Below are 26,678 nucleotides of genomic sequence, written 5' to 3' on the forward strand. Positions count from 1 at the left end.
ATCTTGCCTGATGCTTCTCCATATAATTCCAGCAGTTATTTTGCTCTCTACAAGTGGCCGATTATTTCATGTAAGAGGCTGTGAGTTTGGGAAAGGTGGAATAAAATGTTGCAAATAACAAATTAATATTAATCAATGGAAGGGGGTACTTGGAAGGAACTTGAGACAGAAACACAATAAATAAAGTGGAGTTGACAAAAACTGGGTCGCACACACTTCTCTTCATCCAGGCAAGCAAGAGGCATTATTAGATGGTGAGGACACATTCCAGCCTAGCTAAAGCTCCAATTGAGAGTATGGAAGAGGAACAGAGGAGGGTGGGACCTCAGAAGAAGGGGTGTGGTCTGGGAAGGGGTCCATTGTCTGGAAGAATCCCAAGGGCTGGATAAAGAGTCTTGAAGGGCTGTATTTGCTTCCTGGACCTGAGTTTCCCCACCCCTGCATGAGCAAGAGAATGACATCAACAGAGAGGTTCTTTCCAACACTTGAGGAGTGCTCATATGAAAATACCCTTATTAACAGGATCAGGTAAGGCAAACATTCCTCTGATCTCACAAATTCATCCTTAATATCTAAAGGTCCACAAATTGTGATGGTTACAAAGGTCTTTCTTACAACACCATATATCTTCCCTGGATAACTTGTCCTCAAACTTCACCCTACGGCATACATTGGTGCAGCCCCGGTCCATTCGCATCACAGCACCATCTGGAAAGGGATAGTAAGAAAGAGAAAAATATATCCAAGCTCCATGATAAGCATATGGTTTCCATCACCACGACCACCACCATTTTATTATTATAAAGGAAACTTGTATGGCAAGTTTCATGCTATTAGCCTGATGGATTTCACTTTTATAAGCTGTAAGGTAAAAGGAGCCCTGGACAGTTAAGTCCAGTCAAAGGTGACTACGGGGTTGCGGCACTCATCTAGCTTTCAGGCCAAGAGAGCCAGCGTTTATCTGCAGACAGCTTTCTAGGTCATGTGGCCAGCATGACTAAACCACTTTTTCTGCAACGGAACACCGTGATGGAAGCCAGAGCACACAGAAATGCTGTTTACCTACCCGCCACAGCAGGACCTATTTATCTACTTGCACTGGTGTGCTTTCAAACTGCTAGGTTGGCCGGAGCTGGGACAGACCAACGGGAGCGCATCCTGTCACGAGGATTCGAACCGCCGATTTTCCGATCAGCAAGCCCAAGAGGCTCAGTGGTGCCATAAGCTGTAGAATGTTGTGCTTTATATAGATGGTTTTACTACTTGCCTGAACTATAATAACATAAATTAGCTTCCACTAACAGCAGAATTTAGCCTCCAGCTGTATATATAAGGCTAGCATGCTGTTGCTTCTCTTACTGGGGAACAAAGCAAGACACCATTCTTTATATGCCATGGATTTTGGAAAAGATGAGCCTGGTACTTACAAATGTGACATTTTCTTACGGTGAAAATGTTTTTTAGCAAGGTTCATTTTAACATTTCTATAACAGAAGTACATTGCCGCCCAAACTCTTACTCTTTCATCCTGTGTATATCTAGAGCAGTGAACCTATAATCATAGAATTCTAGAGAATCGTAGAGTTGGAATGGACCGTAAAGGATAATCTAGTCCAACCCCCTGTTATGCAGGAATCTTAGCTAACCAATTCCTGAAAAGCTGGAGTATAGTTGCGGTACAACCGTCTCTGCTGCTGCCGCCATGTTGCCTCTTGTCTCTGCACTCTTCTTACCGAGGATGCACTACAGCTCAGCCACTGGCATCTAGCGCATCTGCTTAGAGCATCTGATCCATACTCTACGCAGCCCCAAGTGCATAGTCTATGTCCAGCAGAATCAGAGGTAGACTCACTGGTAAAAAGTAAAGGTAAAGGGACCCCTGACCATTAGGTCCAGTCGTGGCCGACTCTGGGGTTGCAGAGCTCATCTCGCTTTATTGGCCGAGGGAGCCGGCATACAGCTTCCGGGTCATGTGGCCAGCATGACTAAGCTGCTTCTGGTGAACCAGAGCAGAGCACGGAAACGCCATTTACCTTCCCTCTGGAGCGGTACCTATTTATCTACTTGCACTTTGACATGCTTTCGGACTCACTGGTACAGGGCAGGGAAGAGTGGCTATCAGATGTCCAAAGGCTGAAGCATTGGAGCACTTTAGCAGCAAGTGTAAGAGTACTCATGCTTATAGCCAGACTCACTTGTAACAGTCATCCGGCTGTAGCAGAATCTCTGAGGTCCTGCCTTGCAAGTTTTTTCTCTATGCTCACAGGTGTTATCATGCCGAACTTCTCCACAGTGAAGGCACCTGATAACTCCAGCTGGACAAAACGAGCAAAAAAGGGGGAATAGAAAACAAATAAACAAATAATAATAATAATACATAATAATTTCATTCTTTGTACCCTGCCCATTTGACTGGGTTGCCCCAACCACTCGGGGGCGATGTCTGGTTAGAGGAAGATTGCTGGCAATACACCTGCTTGAAAAGAAATGCATTAATATGGAACACACCAAATGCCACCACCAACTGCAAGTTAGGTACCGTATTTTTCGCCCTATAGGACGCACTTTTTCCCCTCCAAAATTTTTTTTCCTTTATTTCCCCCCCAAAAAACTAGGTGCGTCCTATGGGCCGGAGCATCCTATGGGACGAAAAATATGGTATGTGTTCAGAGGTCCTCTATGCTGGGGTGGGGGTGTGACAATGATTCTGATTGGCTCAGAATCCCTGCTCATGTAGCAGAGTTCTACATGGATATGTTGACATGCACATGGATCAACATACCCACTCCTGTCCCTGACACGAAACCTGTGCACTTCTTTAAAGACATCACTTCAAAATATTGGTTTGGGAGAACATTTTAAATGATGAATCTACTATTCTATTTTCTCTCTGCCCCCTCCCCTTTTCTCTCCCTTGGTAAAGGTAAAGGTAAAGGGACCCCTGACCATTAGGTCCAATCATGGCCGACTCTGGGGTTGTGGTGCTCATCTCGCTTTACTGGCCAAGGGAGCCAGCGTACAGCTTCCGGGTCATGTGGCCAGCATGACTAAGCCACTTCTGGCGAACCAGAGCAGTGCATGGAAATGCTGTTTACGTTCCCACCGGAGCAGTACCTATTTATCTACTTGCACTTTGACGTGCTTTCGAACTGCTAGGTTGGCAGGAGCAGGGACCGAGCAACGGGAGCTCACCCCGTCGTGGGGATTTGAACCGCCGACCTTCTGATCAGCAAGTCCTAGGCTCTGTGGTTTAATCCTCAGCGCCACCTGCATCCCCTCTCCCTTGGTAGTTTATTTTCATTATTATATTATGATTCTCTCTCATTGTATTTTGGTAAGAACTGTACACAGATGAAGGGGAAGGGCAATTTGAAGACTCGGTGTGAGATGCGAGTAAGGGAAGTTCTCACAGGGCGAGAGGGTGTGAGAAGAGGGGGATGAGCCCAGGTGAGAGCTGAGAGGGTGCAACTTCCATCTGGATCTGTCAAGAAGCCACCTAAAGTATCTCAGTGAGGTTCCAACACCAAGGGTGGGTGGGCAGCTATATATATATATATATATATATATATATATATATATATATATATATATATAATACAGCTATATGTTTTACACCCAGAACTACTACACAGCACAATTCATTTCATATTTTTTTAAAAAAATATTTTGTTTTTTCAAATTACAGTTTTACAATCACATATCCAACATACAACATAAAGACAAGATTCCATAGAATCTCCTGGACTTCCCTCCTCCCCTTTGTGGGTCCTATTGTTAATCGTTTCCTCCTGCATCTTTTATAATAACCCAAATCTTTTACACCTCCATTATATCCAAAATTCACCATTAAACTACAAGTGTTATTCCAATCCTGTGAACAATTTTAACTGTTTACAATGGTTTTTAAGATAAATTATAATTTTCCCCCTATCTTTATTAAAGTTTTGGTTTTCCTGATTTCTGATTCTTCCGGTCATTTTTGCCATTTCGGCATAATCCATCAACTTAATCTGCCATTCTTCTCTGGTCAGGACTTTATCTTCTTGCCATCTCTGGAAAGCATTGTTCATTTCAGATACTTGTACTGAGACTTTTCCCTTTTGCAACTGACATCTCAGAATTCCCAGAATTGGATGAACTACATAAATTAAGCAATTCCCAATAGCTCTCTCCTAGTAATTCCCCTCTAGAGTGCTTTGCTATTTTGCCTTGGACTTACCTGCCTCAAGGTACAGAAGGATGAAGAAATGTATTGCCAGAAGGATGTTTAGCTTTACTTCCATTTTTTACCGAGACTGAGGGCAAAAACAAGAAAAAGCAATCAAACTTACCGTAAATAAAGGCAGATGAGGGGGGGAGGGGAGGGGTTTGAGGGGTGCAAGCTCCCCACACTGGACTATGGGAAGAACAGAGTGGCTAGATTTAATTAGCATCCTTGAGGGCTAGTGGGTGGGCCGCTAGAAACTTATGGTTAGTGAAGATGCAGAACACCTAGTGACTCATGATGGACATTTGTAAGTCTTCCATGAACTTGTGGAAGAATGGCGTAGGTGAATGTCATGGCCAGGTTCTTTCCATGCTGGTACAGGGGCCACAGGTGCTGCCTTGACTGTAGCATGCATACTTGTGTACACATTATGACAGACACAACTGCTTTATTTTTTTTTTAAATAATTTTTATTAATTTACATCAAAAACAATAAACAAATTAGTTCACATCAGATATTTCACAGCTTATTCTTTTTCAAGACTTCCTTCAGTTTTTCCGTAAATTATTCGTAGCTATCATTTAAGTTACGCATTTCTTAGTTTTGTATTGACATTCTTTATATCTTTCTTTTTATTCCCTTTAGACAATATTTCTTAATTTTTCACAGTGCTTCTTTAAATCCCCTTAGCGTTATCTGACCATTACTTATACATTCCAGATATTCCACGAATTTCCCCCAGTCCTCGATGAATTTTTGGTCTCTTAAGTATCTGATCTTTCCTGTCAATTTATCTAACTTTGCGCAGTGGCAGTATCGTAGCCAATGAGGTTAATCCGAGGCGCGATTATTGCTAATTGGAGACACAACTGCTTTATAACCATGATTGAACCCCAGCTTGTGTTTGCCAGTTCTCTGGAAAAGGGCAGGACAGCGTATGAATATGTGATGAAGCCTCTTCTTAGAGAGTTGCTAGCAGTGTAATGAGTCATCCATCAAAGCTTCAGGGGTTGTTACTAAGTGTACATTTACACTTAGGTGTTGAGGAGACAGAAGAGAACTGTGACTGTGGCCAAGCTTCAAAGAAACAAGCTCTCCATTATTATTTGGCATCTCCTTTCCTGGGCTGCTTCAACTCCTGAGACTCTACAGCAGCCTTTGTCAACCTGTTGCCCCAGATGACGGAGACTACAACATGCAGCAGCAGCAACAGATAGCATGAGAACTGAGGCATGATTTGATGACGTGAACATGCCTGCACTAATGCAAAGGGTAAAACTGAGATCTTCTGGACTGCAGCTGAGGGATCCCCGCCCCCTCCTGCTTGCACACAAGTAAGCGGAAAGGGGGTGGCTGAGGTCAAGGCAGGGCCAGATTTAGATGAAGAGAGGCCCTAGGCTACTCCACTTGTGAGGCCTCTCCCCACCCCCCACCCTCACAACTAGAAGAAAATGGAAGAGTGTTATAAATAAATATTGAGTGAAGCCAAGGATGATGACGAGTATTTAAAATTCTGCAATTCACAATTTCTCCTCTAAAGGACATAATATATTATTGTTAAATACCATGGTGACATAAAATTAACATTGAAAAACTTTTGCAACAACTGAACTTTGTAAACATTTTGTGGTGGGCAGACCCTTGTTTCATATCTAACTTGTTTCATAGTATGTTTACTATGAAGTTGGTCCCATGTGTTTAATGAGGCTTCCTTCCCTGTAAGTGTGCTTTAGGATTATAGCAACAGTCCAAGATTTACCTATCAATCAACTTCCGTGCAATGCATTTTGATCTATGGAGCAAAGCCTCAGTTCTCCCCAATGGCTTCTGCTCATTGGTTCCACTCTATAACATTTTGTTCTTCTTGCCTCTGGGATTTACCTGAATCAAGGTAGAGAAGGGCTAGGAAACCCATGACCAGAACCTTGTTCATCCTTAGTTTACTTCTTTCAGGCCAAAGAAGAAAGAAAATCAAAGTTAAATGAAAGGAAACAAGGAGAAAAATTGCAAGCTACCTACACTGGGTGATGGTAGAACAGAGTGGGTGACTCTAACATTGCACCTGGGTCCTGAAGAGTTGATTATGGGAGGCAAGTTGGCAGTGAGGGGATAGAACGTCTAGTAAGTTATGGACATTTGCTAAGTCTCTCATGTGCCGGAGGAAGAATCGGTAAGTATCTCCTCCTCCTTTGAACCTCCACTGATTATGCAACCAAGAAACACAGGTACACATCGCCCTCATCCTCCTTTCACACCCACCACTTTTATCCAAAATGACAGCAAGTAAAAGTAAGCCCTCGCAGACGGTACATTTTGTATCCACGTCCCTCAACTCTCATCTTAAAACACGGTAAATGCATGTTCTGAAATGTGTAACTCATGACGGCAGATTGTCAAGGGTGCTCCCCAGCCAAGAAATGAACATGGCAGAGAAATTATCTCCTTATTTTCACAGAAAACACATGACAGTTGCTTCTACAGTTGCTTCACACCAATCTGGTATCTAGGCAGCTATTCCCATGTCTGCGCTCTATGGAGCAGTTGCAGCAAAAATGGGGACCACTCCCCCTCCTCATGTTTGAGTACCTTCCCCCAACAGGGTGTGGGCATGGAAGCTGCTTCTGCTATAATAATAATAATAATAATAATAATAATAATAATAATAATACCCTGGCCATCTGGCTGGGTTTCCTCGGCCACTCTGGGTGGCTTACAGCACATAAATAATTGTAAAACATTAGACATTGAAAATTTCCTGATACAGGGCTAGCTTCCTGCTTCAATCCTTTCCTGGTTTTGGGAGAAAGTGATATAGGAGAGGGTGGTCTGTCTATTCCTCCTCTTCCCCCATCTCTGAAGTTTCCCCTGCCTCTGATTCTTGCCTCCTGGCTGGTACAGGTCTCCACAGAGGACAGACCTTACCTGTGTCAGACACCAGACACCGTTCCCCTGATGCACACTTATCGGCGTCTCATCATTCCCGACACAGATGTACCAAGGCACCTAAGAGTAGTAGTGGCACTTAGACTATAACTCCAACATGGGGCTGTGCAAAAGCAGGATGCACATCTTCCAGGGCTGCACTCCCCCAGAAGCCACATGCCTTAGCGAGAGCATGGCTCCTCCAAACCGGGATGTCCTGATTTAATTGGGACATTTGACCGGTATGCTAGCCATGTGTAGTCTTTGTGGGGTAAGAATCATTTCCTGCCACGTGATTGTGATCCCTCGAGTGTCAGAGACATGATACCTCTGAATATCAGTTGCTGGAAACCACAGGCAAGGAGGGTACTAATGTGTTTGGGTCCTACTTGCCATCTTCCCACAGGCATCTGGTCAGCCACTGTGAGAGCAGAACATTGGCCTGATCCAGTGAGCTCATCTTATGTTCTTGCATTCTTATGAATCAACCTCTGACTCTGCAAACACCCAGAATGGGAACACATCATTGGGATAAATTAGGGTCACAACTAGGGATCTTCAGAAATCTTCTGTATCATTCCATTTTGCTTCAGCTGTTTCAGATGTCATTGTTTTGTTGTGCTGTGTATGTGATAAAGAGGAACCACCCTAGTGTGAAGTTGCCCTCCTTTGTTTGTCTCCGTGGTAGTTTGAGTTTGCTGGTTAACTTCTCTAATAGAAGTTTTCCCCTGTTTATCTGTTTGTTTCAAAACAGAAAAGCTTTAATAAGAGCTAATTAAAAATGTTGTTGTTGTTCCTATTTATCTGAGTACCCAGATTATTATTATTATTTGCATTAGTATTAGTAATTTTACTAGTATTTCCCCAAAAAAATGAGGCAGTGTGACTTACAAAAATAGTAATACTCTGCATAGTAATATTCTGTATGAAAGTTACCTTTTCTCTTGCAGATTTTTTTTTTACTATAATGCAATTTATGAAGGCACACAAAAAGTATCAGAACTAAAAAAATAAACATCACAGTTTGTAACAATAGGCAGTAAACCTTTCATTGCCAACCCTCCTAATGGCCATATTTCATTCTTTTGTAATTTCCAAGTTTGGGCCCTGGAATCTCAGACCTGCAGCCCTAACCAGAAGGGATGTTCCTTTAGTTTAGATTTTTGACCAAGCCAGAGAAAAATGGGCTTGAAAAGGTTGCTTGTTCTTTGAGATGGACGTCTCAAGAGCCTAACCTGTGCACACTTCTCCACCATTGTAATTTATGACACAGTGTCATATCGACATAATTACTAGCACTGCATACCCTCCAAGTGTCCCGATTTTCCAGGGACAGTCCCAGAATTGCAAAAGCCACCTTTGCTTCTGATTTGATCATGGAATGTCCCTATTTCCCCCAACAGTGCTGCTGCTGAGCTCGAGGAGGAGAATGAGCCAGTGATTGTCCTGAGCGATGGCCGTAGTGGCAACTTTGGCTGCGAGGGAGCGTACCATTGGGTCTGCATGGCTGCCGCTGCCAACCTCCTCCCTTGGGCAGCCCATAGTACCTGCTGGAGAGTGGGCATGGGTGAGGAGAGGATGTGGTCACTGAAGTCCAGCCTCATGTGATACACTGGCTCTGAGGGGCTGGCAGAAGGCAGGGCCGCCCTGGGTGGGACAAAAGAGGGAGCAGAGTGGAGCGCAAGGAGTATTTCTTTTCTTTTTTAAATGCCTTGTGCTTCCACATCTAATCTTGTCCCATTCTAAAATTTATTTATTGGTGTGAGTGGTCCCCCCCACCTTTGGAAATCTAATAAAGAATAAAATAAAATAAAATTGAGATTAAGGGATTTTCTCAGGACAGTGGAGGGCATGTGTGCTTTGTGCCCTTCTTATGATAATAAATGCTCAGCGGGGGTGGAGGGCAAAAAATGTGGGGGGGGGTCAAGGAGGGTCTGTTGTGGGGGAGTGAGAAATGTCCCTGTTTTCCTCCGATGAATGTTGGAGAATATGGAACTGCAGCAAAAATAGGTTTGTTGCTTGCAGCAAGTTGGCAACAGAGCGGTTTTGTTTATTTAAAAAAGGGAAGGAAAGCCAGAATCTGTGGACATTAGGGCTCTGCACTGAATCTGGCAGAGGCACAAGCCAAATCAGGCATATTCTGAGGGCTTTGGGCCTACAGATGAAACAGAATGGACTGGCCACAAATGAGATGTGGCAGGTGGAGGACATCAGGTATGAAGGAGAAGCAGGAAGAATGCAAAGCCTGGACATAAAGGAAGTAGGATATTCCTGCCCGTGGCTCCTTTGCAATTTGTTTGTCTTGCATGCATGTTCATGAAGAAGCATTGGCCAGAAGCACGTAGGATCAGGTCCTCCAGGATCTGATTCTGCACAATGCTGTGCACTCGCCAAGTTTTTAAAGCCCTTAGTTCTGCTTGTTTTGGAGATGGCTCTGGGGCAAGGAGGATGGACTCTGGGGCAGCACAGGGCAACTTGCCCTAATCTGGGGGCCACAGGTTGAGGCCACGGGGTGGGTATGAGGATCCCTGCTTGACAGTAGTAGACATCCAGTTGACCTGACTAATCCATCTTCAACAAAGTTTTATTATTCCTTTATTCCTTTATTATTCCTTGACCCAGATGTTGTGGTGGTTGCAACGGTCTGTGTTACAGCACAGCATATATTTTTCCAGTCCGGTTTTCCTATACCTAATGGTTTCACACTTCATAGTACAGCCCCGATCCACATTGACAACAGAAAGCCCTGGGAAAGAAAGAGAAAAAGGCATCATGGTTACCTACTATAGCTGCAGCATGGTCACTAACAAGAGCGAAACATTTACTGTATTGTCTTCAGTGCCTGTTATGGACCATTTTTTAAAGGCAAAACAAACCCAGACATCTAATCCTATTGTGCATATTTGATTTAAACCAGGCATAGGCAAACTCGGCCCTCCGGATGTTTTGGGACTACAATTCCCATCATCTCTGACCACTGGTCCTATTAGCTAGGGATCATGGGAGTTGTAGTCCCAAAACATCTGGAGGGCTGAGTTTGCCTATGCCTGATTTAAAGCAATGTTTTATTTATGTTGGGTTATATCTACAAGTCCCTTATTTTCCAAGGGCAGTCTTGAATTTACAGAAGCCATCCCAGTTTCTGATTTTTTCTGGGAATGTCCCACTTTCCTTTGAAGGTAAAGGGACCCCTGACCATTAGGTCCAGTCGTGGCCGACTCTGGGGTAACGGCGCTCATCTCGCTTTATTGGCCAAGGGAGCCAGCATACAGCTTCCGGGTCATGTGGCCAGCATGACTAAGCTGCTTCTGGCGAACCAGAGCAGCGCACAGAAACGCCGTTTACCTTCCCGCCAGAGCGCTACCTATTTATCTACTTGAACTTTGACGTGCTTTCGAACTGCTAGGTTGGCAGGAGCAGGGATTGAGCAACGGGAGCTCACCCCGTTGCGGGGATTCGAACCACCAACCTTCTGATCGGCAAGTCCTAGGCTCTGTGGTTTAACCCACAGCGCCACCCGTGTTCCATTTTTATTTAGGATGTCTCTATTTTCATTGGATAAATGTTGGAGGGTATGGAGTTATGTGACCTCTGAGCCAAGGAGATAAGTAACTATATAACCTTTAGAAGACATCTGAAGGAAGCCCTGTATAGGGAAGTTTTTTTAAATGCTTAATGTTTCATTATGTTAAGATTGGAAAACCTGAAAACCTGAGAGAATCAAAAGGTACAGATTCCTCCATCTCTACAAAGGCAAAGACAGCATCTCTAATCATTCAGACCCCTGGGCTCTCACTTGTGGGGTGCCTCAGGGTTCTGTCCTCTCCCCCATGCTTTTCAACATTTACATGCAGCCGCTGGGAGAGATCATCAGGAGGTTTGGGCTGGGTGTTCATCAGTATGCAGATGATACCCAAGCTCTACCTCTCTTTTAAATCAGAACCAGTGAAGGCAGTGAAGGTCCTGTGTGAGTGTCTGGAGGCGGTTGGAGGATGGATGGCGGCTAACAGATTGAGGTTGAATCCTGACAAGACAGAAGTACTGTTTTTGGGGGACAGGAGGCGGGCAGGTGTGGAGGATTCCCTGGTCCTGAATGGGGTAACTGTGCCCCTGAAGGACCAGGTGCGCAGCCTGGGAGTCATTTTGGACTCACAGCTGTCCATGGAGGCACAGGTCAAATCCGTGTCCAGGGCAGCTGTTTACCAGCTCCATCTGGTATGTAGGCTGAGACCCTATCTGCCTGCGGACTGTCTCGCCAGAGTGGTGCATGCTCTGGTTATCTCCCGCTTGGACTACTGCAATGCACTCTACGTGGGGCGACCTTTGTAGGTGACTCGGAAACTACAACTAATCCAGAATGCGGCAGCTAGACTGGTGACTGGGGGCGGCCGCCAAGACCATATAACACCGGTCTTGAAAGACCTACATTGGCTCCCAGTACGTTTCCGAGCACAATTCAAAGTGTTGGTGCTGACCTTTAAAGCCCTAAACGGCCTCGGTCCAGTATACCTGAAGGAGCGTCTCCACCCCCATCGTTCTGCCCGGACACTGAGGTCCAGCGCCGAGGGCCTTCTGGCGGTTCCCTCATTGCAAGAAGCAAAGCTACAGGGAACCAGGCAGAGGGCCTTCTCGGTAGTGGCACCCACCCTGTGGAACGCCCTTCCAGCAGATGTCAAAGCGATAAACAACTACCTGACATTCAGAAGACATCTTAAGGCAGCCCTGTTCAGGGTAGTTTTTAATGTGTGATATTTTACTGTATTTTTGGTTTCTATGGAAGCCGGCCAGAGTGGCTGGGGAGGCCCAGCCAGATGGGCGGGGTATAAATAAATTATTATTATTATTATTATTATTATTATTATTATTATTATTATTATTATTCCTACTAGGGTGCTCACCTTTAGCAATCAGCTGAGTATAGCAGAATTTATATTGCCCAGCCCTGCAAGTTTTTGCAGCATGGACACATGTGTTGTCGGTTTTAACCTTCCGACAGTAATGACACACGAAACTTCCAACAGCTAAGAAGAAGAGAAAGGAAGAATATTAAGCAATGGATAAATTGAGACTGGTCCCAAGACAAACAGGCACCACCATTTTTTGGGGGGGAGGGGGTTGGATACAAAGGATGGAGGTGTGAATGACCTATGTAATGAGTATAACAATCATGTTCATTAGAGATTTGTGGTATGAATGGAGGAATGAGTGTAGGCCTGTTTTTAGGATGAAGAACACCGCTGTAAAATGGAGTCTTGCTAAGTCTTGCTAAGAAGTGGGAAGCATTTGGGAACAAGCTGTCCCTTCCAACTTTCTTGGCAATGAAAATTGGTGGACTCATCCAAAACCAGGATTAGGAAGGGAAGCCAGTGTCGATATCTCTCCATTTACAGAGTCACTGTGCATTTTGACCAGCTTCTGTGGGGAAGTTTGACATTAGCAGCCTTTTAGAAATATTGTTTTATACAGCTAATTTCATCCATTCACTCAAACTTCACATTTCAAGCAATCCTTTTGCTGTATAGTTGGTGTCAGGAGCAAGCTCAATCGTATCTATTTCATATACTTGATAGTGAATGACACCAAATGTAAATCCCATTTCAATAACAATCCTTCCTCATTAATTTAACAACACTGCTAATTTCATTCATTCCTACTGACACCTTTCTTTTCTGAGACTGCCCTTTGGACTGGTTGGTCAAAAATTTAAATAAGCATTTCCAGTGTCTTTCATACTAACAATGCCCACCATATGTTCTAGGACTTACCCATGTCAATGTAGACCAGGGCTAAAAAACCTACTGCAAGAACCTTGTTCATCTTTAGTCCGTCTTTCCAAGAAATGGGGGGTGAGATGCAAAGGGTGACTCAAAGTCAAATAGAAGCACAGGTGTTATGAAGTCGCAACCTTCCTACCTTGCATGATCAGAAGAAGAACACTTTGGGTGGATTTAATTTACTGCCTGAGGGCCAATGAGTTTATTCTTTGAACCTTATTGGCAGTGAGGACATAGAACAGCTTGGAATTCATTTGTGTGCCTTAGATCTTAGATCAAGTAGGGATGGGCATATATATGGATTTTGGATTCTCTGCATTTCTTATTCTTCCAATTATTAATTCAGTTGTACACATTTCTTCAGAAATTTGTGGACTCTTATTATTTTTAAAAAAATCCTCATGGAAAACCTTCTCTATTTTATCACAAATTTATACTGATAGATACTAAGGCTGTGCATGGAGTCCATGATCTGATTTGAGGGCCTGATCCAGTGTTTTTGGAGTCCCTGATCTGACCCAGGACAATCCAAGGACAATTTAAAGCATGCCATTAAAAAGGGTATGTCTTCCAACCTAAAATTGGAGTGTCGGGAAGGGCATGATGCTTTGGCTATCATCGACAGGATCACCCCAGAGTGCTGGAAAAATAGGTGCCATTTTGCACTGAATATTGCGGCTGCCCACAACGAGGGGCTTCAACTGCTCATTGGGAGAGCCAGTGTGGTGTAGTGGTTAAGAGCGGTAGTCACGTAATCTGGGGAACCGGGTTCACGTCTCCGCTCCTCCACATGCAGCTGCTGGGTGACCTTGGGCCAGTCACACTTCTTCGAAGTCTCTCAGCCTCACTCACCTCACAGAGTGTTTGTTGTGGGGGAGGAAGGGAAAGGAGAATGTTAGCCGCTTTGAGACTCCTTAAAGGGAGTGAAAGGCGGGATATCAAATCCAAACTCTTCTTCTTCTTCTCATTGACTTTGTGGGGGCCCAGCCCCATAAATATATTATTGTGGGTGCCTAAGCACCCACGGCCCCCTGGAGTTGGCTCCAGTGGCTGGAAGGTAGGCATTCTGGCACGATAATGCTGACAATCGCCAGAGCACTAGACCAGAAGGTGTTTTGGCACAATCCTCCTGATTTGCTTCAAAGTGAGTGTCTTTCAGTCTGTCTCTCTGGCACGATGACTCACACCAGATTGCCAGACAAAAAAATAGGACATTCCAGGATCCAAACAGAAGTGGGGATTGGCTTCTGTGATCCGGGATGTCTCGCTTAAAATGGGACACTTGCCGGTTATGAAAGTGCGGGATGCAACAGGAGATCTGGGGCCTAGTGCAAAATATCTAGGGGCCTGCCTGCTGCCATCCAAGCCTGCTGCTGCCTTCTCCAAGTCTCCAGCTTTCATATTTTCAAGACAGAGGAATGTGTGTTGTAGGGTTTAGTGCACAGGGATGTGGCTTGCAAGGGAGCACCTAGCAGAATTTTACCACCTGTTTTCACGTCTCCTTCCTCTGTCCCTCCCATCCATAAGTATAGTTAGGGTGTTTAAAAAAACCACAAACCCAAATTAAATATTTGCCCCATCCCCCAAATTGATCCAGGACCAGACCTGGGGTGTGGCGGGTAGTCCCTGGTATGTTCAAAAGGATTTGAAAGCAAAGAGACAGGTCTATCGATTTATGTTCATCTAACAATTCAGTAAAAGGTGCTTGAAAATGCATATCATACCCAATGACATTTACTAGGGTAGGAGTTGTCAGTGAAGTGCCCACTGTGGTACGCACAGAGACCTGCCGAATCCTTCTCTGCCATTTGCTAGACCTGAAGTTAGGCTTGATGAAAGCATTCTGTTAAAGCCAGCGGAATGGCTTGTGCTGTGTGGTTGGTGGTGGTGGACAGGTCAGAAATATCCACTCATGGTAGGCCTTTTATTAGCCCACCTGATTCTAAGGGGCTGTGACAGAGTCCAAGAAAAAATCTCTAGATGACTACATGATGTCAATGTAGGAGGGCATGTAGAGAGATGGGGGGCATTCCAGTGCAGTATGTAAATATTCTTCCAGGAAAGTCTCCCTATATTTGTCTTTTATCTTTCCACATGAGTTGAGATGGGTCCTGAGATGATGGGCTCATATGCACATCTACTCGTCCCATGACTTTATGGCTTTACTAGAATAGACAAGAACATTGTTGGTTCACTACTCACAGCAACGTATTTCGTGCAAGTAGTCAAAAGCCAGAAACTTTAGAAACCTCTCGATTTCACAGACTCACCCTCAATAGCTAGGAATGCGCACATTTATTTATTTATTTGTCCAGAGGTTATGAAAATTGCAAAAGTCTTCCACACATCACAACAGCTCTTCTTCATCATACGTTCCAGAGATCCAGATCGTTGCACAATTCGTATCCACAGCACAACATATGTTCTTCATAGCTGTTTTTCATGATCTTGAAGGTATGACAGTCGCTGTTGCAGCCTCGGTCCACACTTGTAACTTTGCCATCTGTGGAGTGATGTGACAGAGAAAAATGCATCATGGACCCTGGGCAGATCTACACTCATGGTTTTTAACGCCAAGAATGAGTTAAGGAATGGTTCTGACAACCATATAGCCATATGACATTCTGCTCTTTAACGGTGTCTGCAGAGCAACTAGGAACCAGGAACCAGAGACAGCAGGGAGGAAGAACAAGAGAACATTTCCTGTTTTGACATTTTAGAATGATATTTCTAATATCGTTCTAATAACGTTTAAAAGGTGAGTGTAGATCCAGCCCCCCTCTCCCCATCCCTACTAGCAATTTAGAAGCTGATGTGCCATGTATGTCTGCTCCATCCCTGAAGTAATATTGAGAAAACGCACCAGATATTGCCAAGCATGTTATCCACACACCCAGCTCACATTAAGAGGGTTGAACACCACCATTTCATCCTGTAGTTCCCACACAGCTGATTTTCCTACTTCAATAAGTTCTCCTGCCTCCCAGAAAGCATCTGTTTGTCACCCATCAGATATTTCAGTGGCCTTGTAGTCTCCAATACAGAGGTGGGTAATCTCAGGCTCAGGGGCCAAATGTAGCCCTCCTAAACTTCCTCTCTCTCTGGCCCTTGGGACCCTGCACAGGCCACAATCCCTTTGTAGCCACACCCTCTTTCTTCAGGCTACACCTCCCTCTGCCCTTGCTTTGCATTCTCCTTGAGTGAATGTTTTCACCTCGCTGCAAATGTATCATTGAAGCCTGATAATAATTCCTTCTTGCCTGAATGGAGAATAGAGAGAGAAAAACGTTTGATCATAGATGTAGAAAGAAGTCTGATGTGCAAAGGGAAATGTATGTGCGTTGCTCCACCCACCACTGGCGCATGGCCCCCAGAAGTTTTCCCAAATAGGCTGAGAAAGATTCCCCAAGTCTGCTCTAATAGGTGGCCCAGTTTCAAAAATAATAATTTAAAATGGCTCTGGTGGTGGCTGGAATATGGTTGCTTGCCTAGTATTTATTTCACCTGCGTGTCAAGTGTGTGACAGCACCTACTGTAGCTTCCACCAAGAGAGATGGACGAACAGGAGAAGACAGTATGGCAAGGCACCATCACACACTTGACCTTTGATGGTTCTGGCACTGTTGCTTACTGGAAGTTAGAAGGGAGAGGGAGGTGGCAGGGAGATGGGTGCAGGAATGCCTGATCACCTTCACCTCACCAGTGGGGAAGTCAGAAGAAGGCTGCATGGTGTGTGAGCCATGTTAAGTGCAGCTTGCAGGAAAGAAAAAAGGAGGGAGATGCACTCCTCTGAGTTACACTTAAATGGCGAGGAGTGGCCAGGCAAGGCAAGAAGGGAAGTACAGCTGTACCTTGGTTGATGAACATCTTGCGAGTCGAACGTTTTGGCTCCTGAACACCGCAAACCCGGAAGTGAGTGTTCCGGTTTGCGAACGTTCTTTGGAACCTGAATGCCCAATGCCGCTTCCATGGCTTCCGATTGGCTGCAGGAAGCGCCTGCAGCCACTCAGAAGCTCCACATTGGTTCCAGAGGTGGAGCTAGCCGCTCCGGCACCTGGAGCGGTGCACATGCTGTGCACTCGAGGACGGGGCCATGGGGGCAGGGTGAGCATGCCCATGGGAGGCCGCTTCCTGGGGGGCTGGAGGAGCCGCACCACTTTGCCAGCAGCCTTCCTCCCTTCCCTCTTCCTTTTGACAGCTCTGGGGAGGCTCTCCGCTCCCCAGAAGCAGCCTGGGAGCAGGGGGCAAGGGGCGCCACCTGCCCATGACTCCCAAGCCTCCTCCAAGCTGTCAGAACAAAGAGGGAAGGGGGGAAGGCCTCTGGCAAGGCGGCGCAGCTCCGTCCCTTCCCCCAGTGGCTCGGGGTAGGCTTGGGAGTCGCGGGCAGGCAGCACGCCAAATGTCACCCCCCTCAGTGATGACACCCGGGGCAGACTGCCCCCAACACCCCCTTCCTCCACCCCTGTTTGGTTCCCGAACGTTTTGGAAGTCAAACAGACTTCCAGAATGGATTCTGCTCTACTTTTGAGGTACCATAATTGGAGGTTGGGGGCCTTCTACATACGAAGCAATCAGGGAGAAAGAATTTGAGTCAGCACCACCATTTACTGCGCAAGAAAGGAGTTTGTGGGGCAAGGGCCCTCACCTTTTAGCTGCTCCACTAAGCTCTGGATGCTGTGTCTGTGATTTCTTGTTTTTCAGATCCTGCTCTTTGGCCAGCTGCTCTTGCTCTCACTCTCCCACTTCTGCCAGCACAAACTCTTGCTCTCCTCCTGCCCTCCAAGACCCACCATTTGCCCGCGCAAGTTCTGCCTGCCCATGGCTCCACAGCTGGGACAAAAAGGTGGTGGTGGTGGTGGTGGGGAATGAAGTACTTAAAGGACCAGTGAAGGAAGAGGGAGATGGAAGGGAGGGGATGATAACTTCCAATGCAGGGAAAAAATTGCATCTCGTATTAAATCAATATGGGACACAGCAATTTGCTTTGAAAAAAGGGACGATTCCATATTTTAAGGGATGGGTGGCAACCTTATATACTGGACAATTTACACATCATACTGTTTCATTAATTGTTCTGTGTGACTTCCCCAGGGCTACCACATTACTGCAGTTTGGAGGGGCTACATTGCAGCAAAAGTGAGACATAAAAGCCCGCAGAACATTTGCAGCATAAAACATTAAGAGCAGGAAGTTATAAGAGCTTCATAAGCATAAATCACCAAGAAAGCACTGTGAAAAGGATGTCAGGAGGGGCTCTTAGCCTCTTCGATAGCCTCTTGGTACTGGACAGTGGGATTTAGTCTAAACAAGCAAAGGAACAAATCATCCCTCTGCCACTCTCAAACATTAAACTGTTCCTACTGGACTCACGTTGAATAGTCATTCGTGTGAAGCAGTATCTGTCATTTCCTGCATCGCAAATTTCTTGGATGGTCGAACAACTATTATCATACTCAACATTCGGACAGTAGAGGCACCAGAGGGCTTCAGCTTGGCAGGGAGAATGAAAAGAGGAGAAGAAAATGTTAAGCAAATGACTGGTTAGAGAGTGGCTTCCAGGAAGTGAATGGTATATAGCTAAACCCTCTTTGAATAGCAAGACATGCAATGGTGGATGAAACCATGAAAAGGTAACCTCAGTGGTTGGGACAGGGATGAAGGACACATTTGAGAAGTGGAGTGGTGCCCATCTGAAGGCAGCCCTGTTTAGGGAAGCTTTTGATGTTTGATGCATTACTGTATTTTAATATTTTAATATTTTGTTGGAAGACACCCAGAGTGGCTGGGGAAGCCGAGCCAGATGGGTGGGGTATAAATAAATTACTACTACTACTACTACTACTATTAGAACCTCTTGCTCCATTCATATTGTTACCTAAGGTCTCATGTTTTTCTTTATTATTTACTGCTCATATGGTTGCCCCATTATAAGACTTCCTTTGGCAGTTCACAAAGCCGATAGAGCAAGCAAGTGCTGAACAAGTGCTAGAACAAACTCTTTACAATTCAGTATATAACAATAGGGAACTTTAAGAAACTTATTTTTAAAATCAAAACACAGTGTAAAAAAAACTTAATTAAAACTGTGAGACCCAGACTGTAAAGCATGGTATTTTAAAAGCCCGGGGAGCCACAAAGATGGTATCCCAAAGATGGTGCTTGAAGGCTAGTGCCACTACCAAGAAGGCCCTCTTCCTTTTGAAGGAAAGGCTGTAGCCAAGTGGTAGAGAATCTGCTTTGTAGTCCCGCTCTATAATGTTTTGTTCTTCTTGACTCTGGAACTTACCCAGTGCTATTTTTCTAGAAACATAGGTGCCCAAACTCACCATGAACACCTCCCTCATTCTCTTAAAATGACAATGGCGCCCACCTGAGAGGTGCTGAAAGTGAGTTCTGGTGAGTTCCAGTTGAAAAAAAAGAGCCCCAGACTTACCTAAATCAAGGTAGAGAAGGGCTAGGACGCCTATTATCAGAACTTTGTTCATCCTTAGTTTCCTTCTTTCAAGCCAAAGGAGGAAGAGAAGCCAAGTTAAATAAAAGGAGACGAGGAGAAAAATTACAAGCTTCCTACACTGGGTGATGGTAAGAACAGAGTGGGTGATTCTAACATTGCACCTGGGTCCTGAAGAGTTTATTAGAAGCAAGTTGGCAATGAGGGTGTAGAACATCTAGAGGCCCACGGACATTTGCGAAGTTTTTTGCTGATAAAATTGCTCAAATTCGTAAGGAGTAGCAGGGTAGCAGGGTCAGAGTAGGAGGGGGTTGGCTCTGCATACTTCCTCTGGGGTGCAGGGGCCTTTCCTTTGCCCTCAGGGCCCTACTTACCTGGAGCCATGCTAAGAAAATGCACCCTCCTCCCCATAATAATCATCAGGTTGGAGAAGACCGTGCAAATATAAAAATCTCAACATGAGCTTTGTGCTTGAATTTCATGGATGGTGGCTCCTCTCCGCTTTCCCCCTTTCTGCCGTTTATCTTAATTGCAAGAGATGTACCTGATTAAATGAGTGCATCAGTACAGGACATGCTCAAAAGGAATCACAAGTGCAATCATGTCAATATTGCTTTTGCAATGCTTTGTTAATGTTATTTATATGCACTTGTTAAGCTGTGTGTGTAGGGGAAGCAGTCAGAGATGCCATTTGTGTTAGGGAACGTGGAAGGGCAGCAAATCATAGATCCTCTAAACCAGGTACCCTCCAGATGCGTTGGCCTACAACTCCCATCAAATCTACTCATTGCTTGTGGTAGCTGGGGTAATGTAGCATCTTTGAGTTTTGAGTTTCATTCTCCCTCCCACAAAAAAAGCTCAACAACTTTTGTGAATCTTACTTCTAGAAATATGGCAACCCTAACTAATGGGAATATGTTTTTGCAAATTACTTTGAGGGTTTTTCTTTCTTTCTTTCAATCAATCAAGCAGTATATAAATAAACTCTCTCTCCTCCCTCTCTCTGTATCACAATGCGGTTTTAGTGATAGTTACTGCAATTTCATGGAAGGGACCCTGATAATAATCTAATCCAACTCCCTGCGATGCAGGAATGTACAGCTATCCCATATGGAGATAAATAAAAAAAGATCTCCAGCTCTACTGGAACTTCTGGGTATCTGTGGTATTTGGTTATCTTTTTTCCCCGTTAGTATTTTACTGTGTTGGTCTTATCTTGTAAGTCATCTTGTTATTTTGTACGAAAGCTGCTCTATAAATGTTTAAAAGCATCAGTCCAATCAATCTCACCACAGTGGTGAAAACTGACCAGGTGGTCTTTGTGTCTGCTTGGTTTTCTTTCTAGGTGCTAACTGTTGATGGTCAGCTTCAAGTCCCAGTTTCTCCCTTCTTATGCTCCACAATCCTTAAACTGGATATAGTCTGGACAGCTCTGGATGTAGAGACTGCTCTTCAGATAAAGAACCCCCTTCTGTAAAGTGGGACACATGAACCTCCCCACTGAAACACTACAATGGGGTGCAGCTGGTGAAATATTGTGCCCAGTATAATTATAATAATATAATATTTGGCTTCCAGCAGAATATTAAAATACAATGATTTATCAAATATTAAAAGCTTCCCTAATTCTCAAGGTAGAAGGCATTCCCTTCTAAAGAAATGGTTCCAACCCACCCACCCAACACAGAAAAAGTGGGGACAGCGTAATTTCTGTAGGATTTCAGCATACAGATGGGGGGGGGGCGAATCAACAGAATGTAGCTCTTTTCAAAATCTGACAGCTAGGCAAGAAGGGGTTGCCATACATCCAAAATGTCCCTGACAGAGCCAACAACTTTTGTGTCCGGATTTTTGAAACATGGCAACCCTACATTTCCCCAACAGATTGAGATTTATTTATTTTTTAGTCATTACAAGGCAGAAGTGTTTTAGTGTGAATTCCTTCTAATATACACACTTGCCCTCAATTTTCTCCAATATAATGCATTTTTGACATTAAGTCTCTACCCAGGCCTATGGCTATCAAATAATCTATGGCCTGTGAAAGTGTCGGGGAGGGAACTGTTATTATGATAACTATTTTATTACTGGACTGTCTGTCAGTATGTTTTGTATTATGTTTTTTTATCATTGATGTTCTGTAATGTGTTTTTAATGTTGTACATTGACCTGGAATCTTCTGATAGAGGGAAGTATATAAATGGAATGAACAACAACAACAACAGATGCGTTTATAGCCACACTTTCCACTAATGTATGCATTTTTGTACAGATTATTTGGTTGGAGGGCTGTGTTAAAAAATCCACATGTGTGAGGGCAAGTAATAGTGACCATTTCTCAAAAGAAATCACTCCATATCTAATAAAGCTATTAATTTTTCACCTTTAATTTAACGATGCATCTCATCACACTTGTTCCTATTCACAGCTTTCTCTTCTGCTCTTTTCCAGTCTGGATGATGGAGTGATCAAAGTTAACTAAGTGAATTCCAACCTAATAATCCCTTCTAAAATGTTTTGCTATTACAGTGGTACCTCAGGTTACAGATGCTTCAGGTTACAGGCGCTTCAGGTTACAGACTCCGCTAACCCAGAAATAGTACCTCAGGTTAAGAACTTTGCTTCAGGATGAGAACAGAAATCGTGCTCCGGCGGTCCGGCGGCAGCAGGAGGCCCTATTAGCTAAAGTGGTACCTCAGGTTAAGAACAGTTTCAGGTTAAGAACAGACCTCCAGAACGAATTAAGTTCTTAACCCGAGGTACCACTGTATTGTATATGAAAACACATACACACCTGCACTGTAACAAGTCTAACTAGCTCAGTACTGCCAATACTGATTGACAGCAGTTTTCGAGAAATTCAGGGTAGGGTGTCTCTCAGCCATACCTGGAAATGCCAGGAATTGACCCTGAGACCTTCTGCATGCCAAGCAGATGCTCTACCACAGAACTATCGGCCCTTCCTCCCTCTTGCCCCAGGGATTTGTACCTGTATCAAAGTACAGCACAGCTATGAAACCTATTGCCAGAACTCTGCTCATCTTCCATTACTTCTTCCAAGATACCACGAGGAGAGAAGCAGAGGGCCTCAAAGTCAAATATGAGCAGGTAAGGGGAAATAAAGAGCTTCCTATAAAGGATTCTGTAAAACAACAACAACCCAAAAAAAACCCAGTCTGGACAGATTTCATTTTGCATGCACAGTCGATGAAGGGAACGAAGAACAGGTAGGCACTCATGTGCTTTTGGCAGGTGTGTTGTGTGGTTGGGGAAGAATGATGTAGGCGAGGCCATTTGCCCTGCATTGGCCTTCAACCCATAATGTAAAAGAGTGGGAATTTCAGCTATCAATAGCCTCTTTTGACACCCACCACTGCTATGCGAAGTGATAAAAATAGGTATTAAAAAAAGTGTTCGTCCACATGGCAAGCACACATTTGGAAACCCAATGCCCTTATACCTGCAGAGGTATTAGATTAGCTATAGGTACACACTGCGGCAATCAAACATTTGCTGTCACTGAATCAGGCTAAGGACTCATGTGCACCCTTTTATCAGTCAAGACTTTCCTAGAAGAACAATTGGGACTGTCGTTTCTTAAAGGCACTTAAGAATTGGTATTGCCCTCACAGGGCTTCACTTCCCAGAGTGGTTTAACAATCCACCCCTCTCCAAGGAAACTCTGGGAATTTTAGCTGAGCAAGGGGAATATGTATGCTTGATGTTTTATTATAGGGATGCAGGTGGCGCTGTGGTCCAAACCACTGAGCCTCCTGGGCTTGCTGATAGGAAGGTCGGTGGTTCAAATCCCCTTAACGGAATTAGCTCCCGTTGCTCTGTCCCAGCTTCTGCCAACCTAGCAGTTCAAAAACATGCCAGTGCAAGTAGATAAATAGGTACCACTGCGGCGGGAAGGTAAACAGCATTTCCGTGCGCTCTGGTTTCCGTCACGGTGTCCCATTGCGCCAGAAGCGGTTTAGTCATGCTGGCCACATGACCCGGAAAGCTGTCTGTGGACAAACGCTGGCTACCTCAGCCTACAAGCAAGATGAGCGCAGCAACCCTATAGCTGCCTTTGACTGGCCTTAACCATCCAGGGGTCCTTTACCTTTACCTTTTATCCTTTTTATTATGTTTCTGTATATGCTGGAAGCCACCCAGAGAGGCTGGGAAAACCCAGTCAGAAGGGCTGGGGAAGAAATAATAAAAGTCTTATTAATAATAATATTGGTCTCTTAACTGCTCCCAGCACTCACATCAGCTTGAGTAGCACAGTGCTTATAATGTTGGACCAAGCCACCAAATATTAGGTTCTTAATACCCATTCAGCAATGACAGACTCTCCAAGTGTCTCTATTTTCCAGGGATGTCCTCGATTTAGAGAAGCCTTCACAGTTTCGGATTTGATCCCGAAATGTCCCACTTTTCCTTAGGATGTCCCTTTTTTAATGGAGAAATGTTGGAGGGTATGAAGTTATCTGACCCCAGAGCCGTCTGAAGGTAACCCTGTATAGGGAAGGTTTTTTCAAAAATGTTCCATGTTTTATTGTGTTTTTTTATATATGTTGGAAGCTGCCCAGAGTGGCCGGGGCAACCCAGTAAGATGTGTGGTGTATAAATCATAAAATTATCGTTATGGAACAGAACATCCCTATTTTCAGTGAAGAAATGTTGGAGGGTATGCATTGATACTCTCTAGGTTAATACAGGCCATTTACTACCTCTCAGTCTAACCTTCCTCACAGAAGAAAATGAGAACCATGTTCGCCTCCCAGAGCTCCTTTGACAAAGGGCAAGATATAAAGAAATAATAAATATTGGTTCCGTAGTGAGACAGTCAACAAAGTTTCAGTGGCTGCCATTATATGGCCCAATTAGTCATAAGAGCCGTCCTCAACCTGGTGCCCACCAAATGTTTTTGACAACAACTCCCATCAACACATGCCAAAGAATAGCAAGAAGACTATCTGTTGTGTGGCACGATTTATTAACAGAACTGTTCAAAAGCCAGAGGGGGTGAAAGTCCACCTGCTTCCACGAACCGATTCTCAAGAAATAGTCATTCATTATTGATTAGTCCAGAAGTTGTGATTGTTGCAAAGATCGCTCACACAACACAGCGAAGTCTGCGACATCTTTTTTCCCTTATGTGCAAAGCTGATGCACTTGTTAGTGCAACCCCGGTCCACATGTACAAAACCTGCTGTAAAGGGGGGAAAACCACAATTTTTACATTTAGGAAAATTCAGCCATTTGCAGAGGATACATTCCTTCCCACTTCTTAGGGGGTGGGAGCAGAAAGGGAAACAAAGGTTATTTCAGGTTTATTGGAATGTAGCCTTAAAAATCTTTTTCAAATTCGTTGACCATTTCTGTTCATCAGCAGAGGTTTAGCTGAGTGAGGTGGCATGGCAGTTTCAGCCAGCATGCTTTTCAATGACTTCGGTCTATAACTTTCTGTCTTCCACCTGGTAGCTGTCATTTTACCACCAACTCACAAAAGTCTTGACCTATGGCATGCACAGGGTGTGTGATTGCAGCCCAAACTATAATTCCGCATATTCTGCATGATTATGCAAAGCCTATTCTTAATGAAAGTCAAGGAAAGGAACTCTATCTGACAAATGTTGGGAAGTATGTAGGATTGCCGGAATTGCCTTTGCAGATTTCCTATAAAATATAAGAATGCATTTCACAATCTCATATCAGTTGTGTTTTATCATGGCACATGGATGCAGTAATGTGCACACATTACCTGGCAATTTTTAAAAATCTGATACAGCTGTCAAACACCCAGGAGCCCTGTCACCAGATGTCTGACAATCCTAGAGATATGGGCTTCCTGCCTTGACAGCAGTCATAAAGGTTATGTTGTGCTCTGGAAGAGTAACACTTGCCCCCTGAACTTACGTCCATTAAGTTGACGAGCAAAGCAAAATTCCCAAGGTCCAGTGGTGCATTGCTTTTCAGGAACCATACATCCGTTGTTACTTGAAACATTTGGACATTCAAGGCATCTAAAATTTCGAGCTGGACCAGATAGAGAGGAGAGGAGAACAGTCAGAATAGGCCATGGCCATATAAAGTTTGAAAAGCAAACCATCCAACTAGATCAATGGCAACAGATCACTCTTTAATACAACTATGCTTTTTGCACCTTTAATTCTGATAGTTTCACTTATTTCTCAAGAATGAATGGTCTAATAAATAAAATCCTTCTCTCAGAGACTTTTGTCCTGACAGCTCCCATAGAAAGGGGTTTTGTTCTTGCCTTGTTCTTGCCTCGGTGTCCCTTCCAACTGTACAATTCTATGAATACTCTGAGGCTTACCTGTAACACAGCAGAACAGGACTAAGAATCCTATTGCTTGGCTATTTCTCATCTTGACCCAACCTTTACTGTAGAAGATGTTCTTCTTCCATCCCAATGCAGGAGGCAGCTTTTCAAGAATTCCTGCCAGGAGGGAGGGACGGACTCCTGTCACATGGTCTTTATTAGCCAATAGGCTCAGGGGAGGGGTTTCCTGTAAAAGGTGCCCCTTCTTCAAACTCTTCCTTCTTCCTCACTCCTCTTATCAGAGGAGTTTCTCTGAGCTGGTTAGGTTTGGATTAGGTCAAAGCTCAGGCCTCTTTTCCAACTTGGCCCCTGGCACACAACTTTGAGGGGACGCATCTAGGCACCTCATGGCAGGCTCCTGCATAGAGGCCAGATCTGCAGGACACAAGCCGCACCCAGGCCAGGCCCTTAGAGGTGGGTGGCGCCACCATCTCCTTCTCCTCATGGCCAGTGAAGGGACACCTGCATGTGCCCCACCCTCTGGGGATGGGGAGCGAGGGGGAGGGTGCCACACCATCCGAGGGCACCAGCATCACCACGTCTTTCCTCCACTGGGCACCAGCACATGAGGAAGCTGCAGAGGCAATTTCCTTGGCGCCAGCCCAGTGCCGCCAAACTGACCAGTCCACTAAAGGGGAACAACATTTGCCCTGTCCCGGCCGCCAACAATCTACGATATACCACTGCCTTTGGTGGTGACTATGTTTGTGTGTGAGTGCCTTGTCACCATGCCTTGTCACCATGATCTTTAGTACTGAATCGGAGCAAATGTCAATCAGGTTTTCTCCAGATGAAGCTGTGCTCTGATTTATTGCTAAAGAGCAGGGAAGTTTTTAATGTTTGATTTTTTACTGTGCTTTATGTTTTTAATTTGTTGGAAGCCGCCCAGAGTGCATGGGGAACCATATGGGAGGCATATAAATAATAAATTATCATCACCATCGTCATCATCATCACCACCATCACCATCATCTGTAAAGATCCCT

At 44.5% G+C, this 26,678-nt stretch overlaps 3 protein-coding genes and 1 long non-coding RNA gene across 4 annotated transcripts; all 4 read right to left on the reverse strand.

The window, feature by feature from the left end:
- Positions 1-354: 354 nt before the first annotated feature.
- Positions 355-4,299, reverse strand: LOC310750856 (uncharacterized protein). Its single transcript, XM_083589269.1, has 3 exons — positions 4,220-4,299; positions 2,196-2,315; positions 355-708 (listed from the first exon to the last, which is right to left on the reverse strand). Exons 1-3 carry the CDS (start codon positions 4,281-4,283, stop codon positions 566-568), a joined length of 327 nt encoding a protein of 108 aa, XP_083445395.1. The 5' UTR covers positions 4,284-4,299; the 3' UTR covers positions 355-565.
- Positions 4,300-9,584: 5,285 nt separating this feature from the next.
- Positions 9,585-12,989, reverse strand: LOC310750703 (short neurotoxin SNTX11-like). Its single transcript, XM_083589215.1, has 3 exons — positions 12,896-12,989; positions 12,029-12,151; positions 9,585-9,876 (listed from the first exon to the last, which is right to left on the reverse strand). The coding sequence occupies exons 1-3, from the start codon at positions 12,945-12,947 to the stop codon at positions 9,737-9,739; spliced, it is 315 nt and encodes a 104-aa protein (XP_083445341.1). The 5' UTR covers positions 12,948-12,989; the 3' UTR covers positions 9,585-9,736.
- A 2,195-nt stretch (positions 12,990-15,184) lies between these two features.
- Positions 15,185-19,521, reverse strand: LOC310749899 (prostate and testis expressed protein 14-like). The gene is made up of 3 exons (XM_083587220.1): positions 19,338-19,521; positions 18,275-18,394; positions 15,185-15,407 (listed from the first exon to the last, which is right to left on the reverse strand). Exons 1-3 carry the CDS (start codon positions 19,387-19,389, stop codon positions 15,271-15,273), a joined length of 309 nt encoding a protein of 102 aa, XP_083443346.1. The 5' UTR covers positions 19,390-19,521; the 3' UTR covers positions 15,185-15,270.
- Positions 19,522-24,336: 4,815 nt separating this feature from the next.
- LOC310749917 lies at positions 24,337-25,783 on the reverse strand. Its single transcript, XR_014541870.1, has 3 exons — positions 25,687-25,783; positions 25,266-25,385; positions 24,337-24,558 (listed from the first exon to the last, which is right to left on the reverse strand). It is a non-coding gene; the product is annotated as an uncharacterized lncRNA (long non-coding RNA).
- Between the last annotated feature and the right edge of the window lie 895 nt (positions 25,784-26,678).

Source organism: Podarcis filfolensis (genome assembly GCF_964270895.1).
Source record: "Podarcis filfolensis genome assembly, chromosome: 15".
In the NCBI taxonomy this organism is placed as follows: domain Eukaryota; kingdom Metazoa; phylum Chordata; class Lepidosauria; order Squamata; family Lacertidae; genus Podarcis; species Podarcis filfolensis.

What these genes read in the sequence shown, in the direction of transcription:
- LOC310750856 (XM_083589269.1), bottom strand. Translation starts at nt 4,283, where the DNA reads ATGGAAGTAAAGCTAAACATCCTTCTGGCAATACATTTCTTCATCCTT. An exon ending in CCTTCTGTACCTTGAGGCAG is followed by an intron (nt 2,316 to 4,219) that starts GTAAGTCCAAGG and finishes CGTTTTGTCCAG; the next exon opens with CTGGAGTTATCAGGTGCCTT. An exon ending in CAGCCGGATGACTGTTACAA is followed by an intron (nt 709 to 2,195) that starts GTGAGTCTGGCT and finishes ATCCCTTTCCAG; the next exon opens with ATGGTGCTGTGATGCGAATG.
- LOC310750703 (XM_083589215.1), bottom strand. Translation starts at nt 12,947, where the DNA reads ATGAACAAGGTTCTTGCAGTAGGTTTTTTAGCCCTGGTCTACATTGAC. An exon ending in CCTGGTCTACATTGACATGG is followed by an intron (nt 12,152 to 12,895) that starts GTAAGTCCTAGA and finishes TCTTCTTCTTAG; the next exon opens with CTGTTGGAAGTTTCGTGTGT. An exon ending in TACTCAGCTGATTGCTAAAG is followed by an intron (nt 9,877 to 12,028) that starts GTGAGCACCCTA and finishes TTTCTTTCCCAG; the next exon opens with GGCTTTCTGTTGTCAATGTG.
- LOC310749899 (XM_083587220.1), bottom strand. Translation starts at nt 19,389, where the DNA reads ATGAACAAAGTTCTGATAATAGGCGTCCTAGCCCTTCTCTACCTTGAT. An exon ending in CCTTCTCTACCTTGATTTAG is followed by an intron (nt 18,395 to 19,337) that starts GTAAGTCTGGGG and finishes CTCCCTGCCAAG; the next exon opens with CTGAAGCCCTCTGGTGCCTC. An exon ending in CACACGAATGACTATTCAAC is followed by an intron (nt 15,408 to 18,274) that starts GTGAGTCCAGTA and finishes ATCACTCCACAG; the next exon opens with ATGGCAAAGTTACAAGTGTG.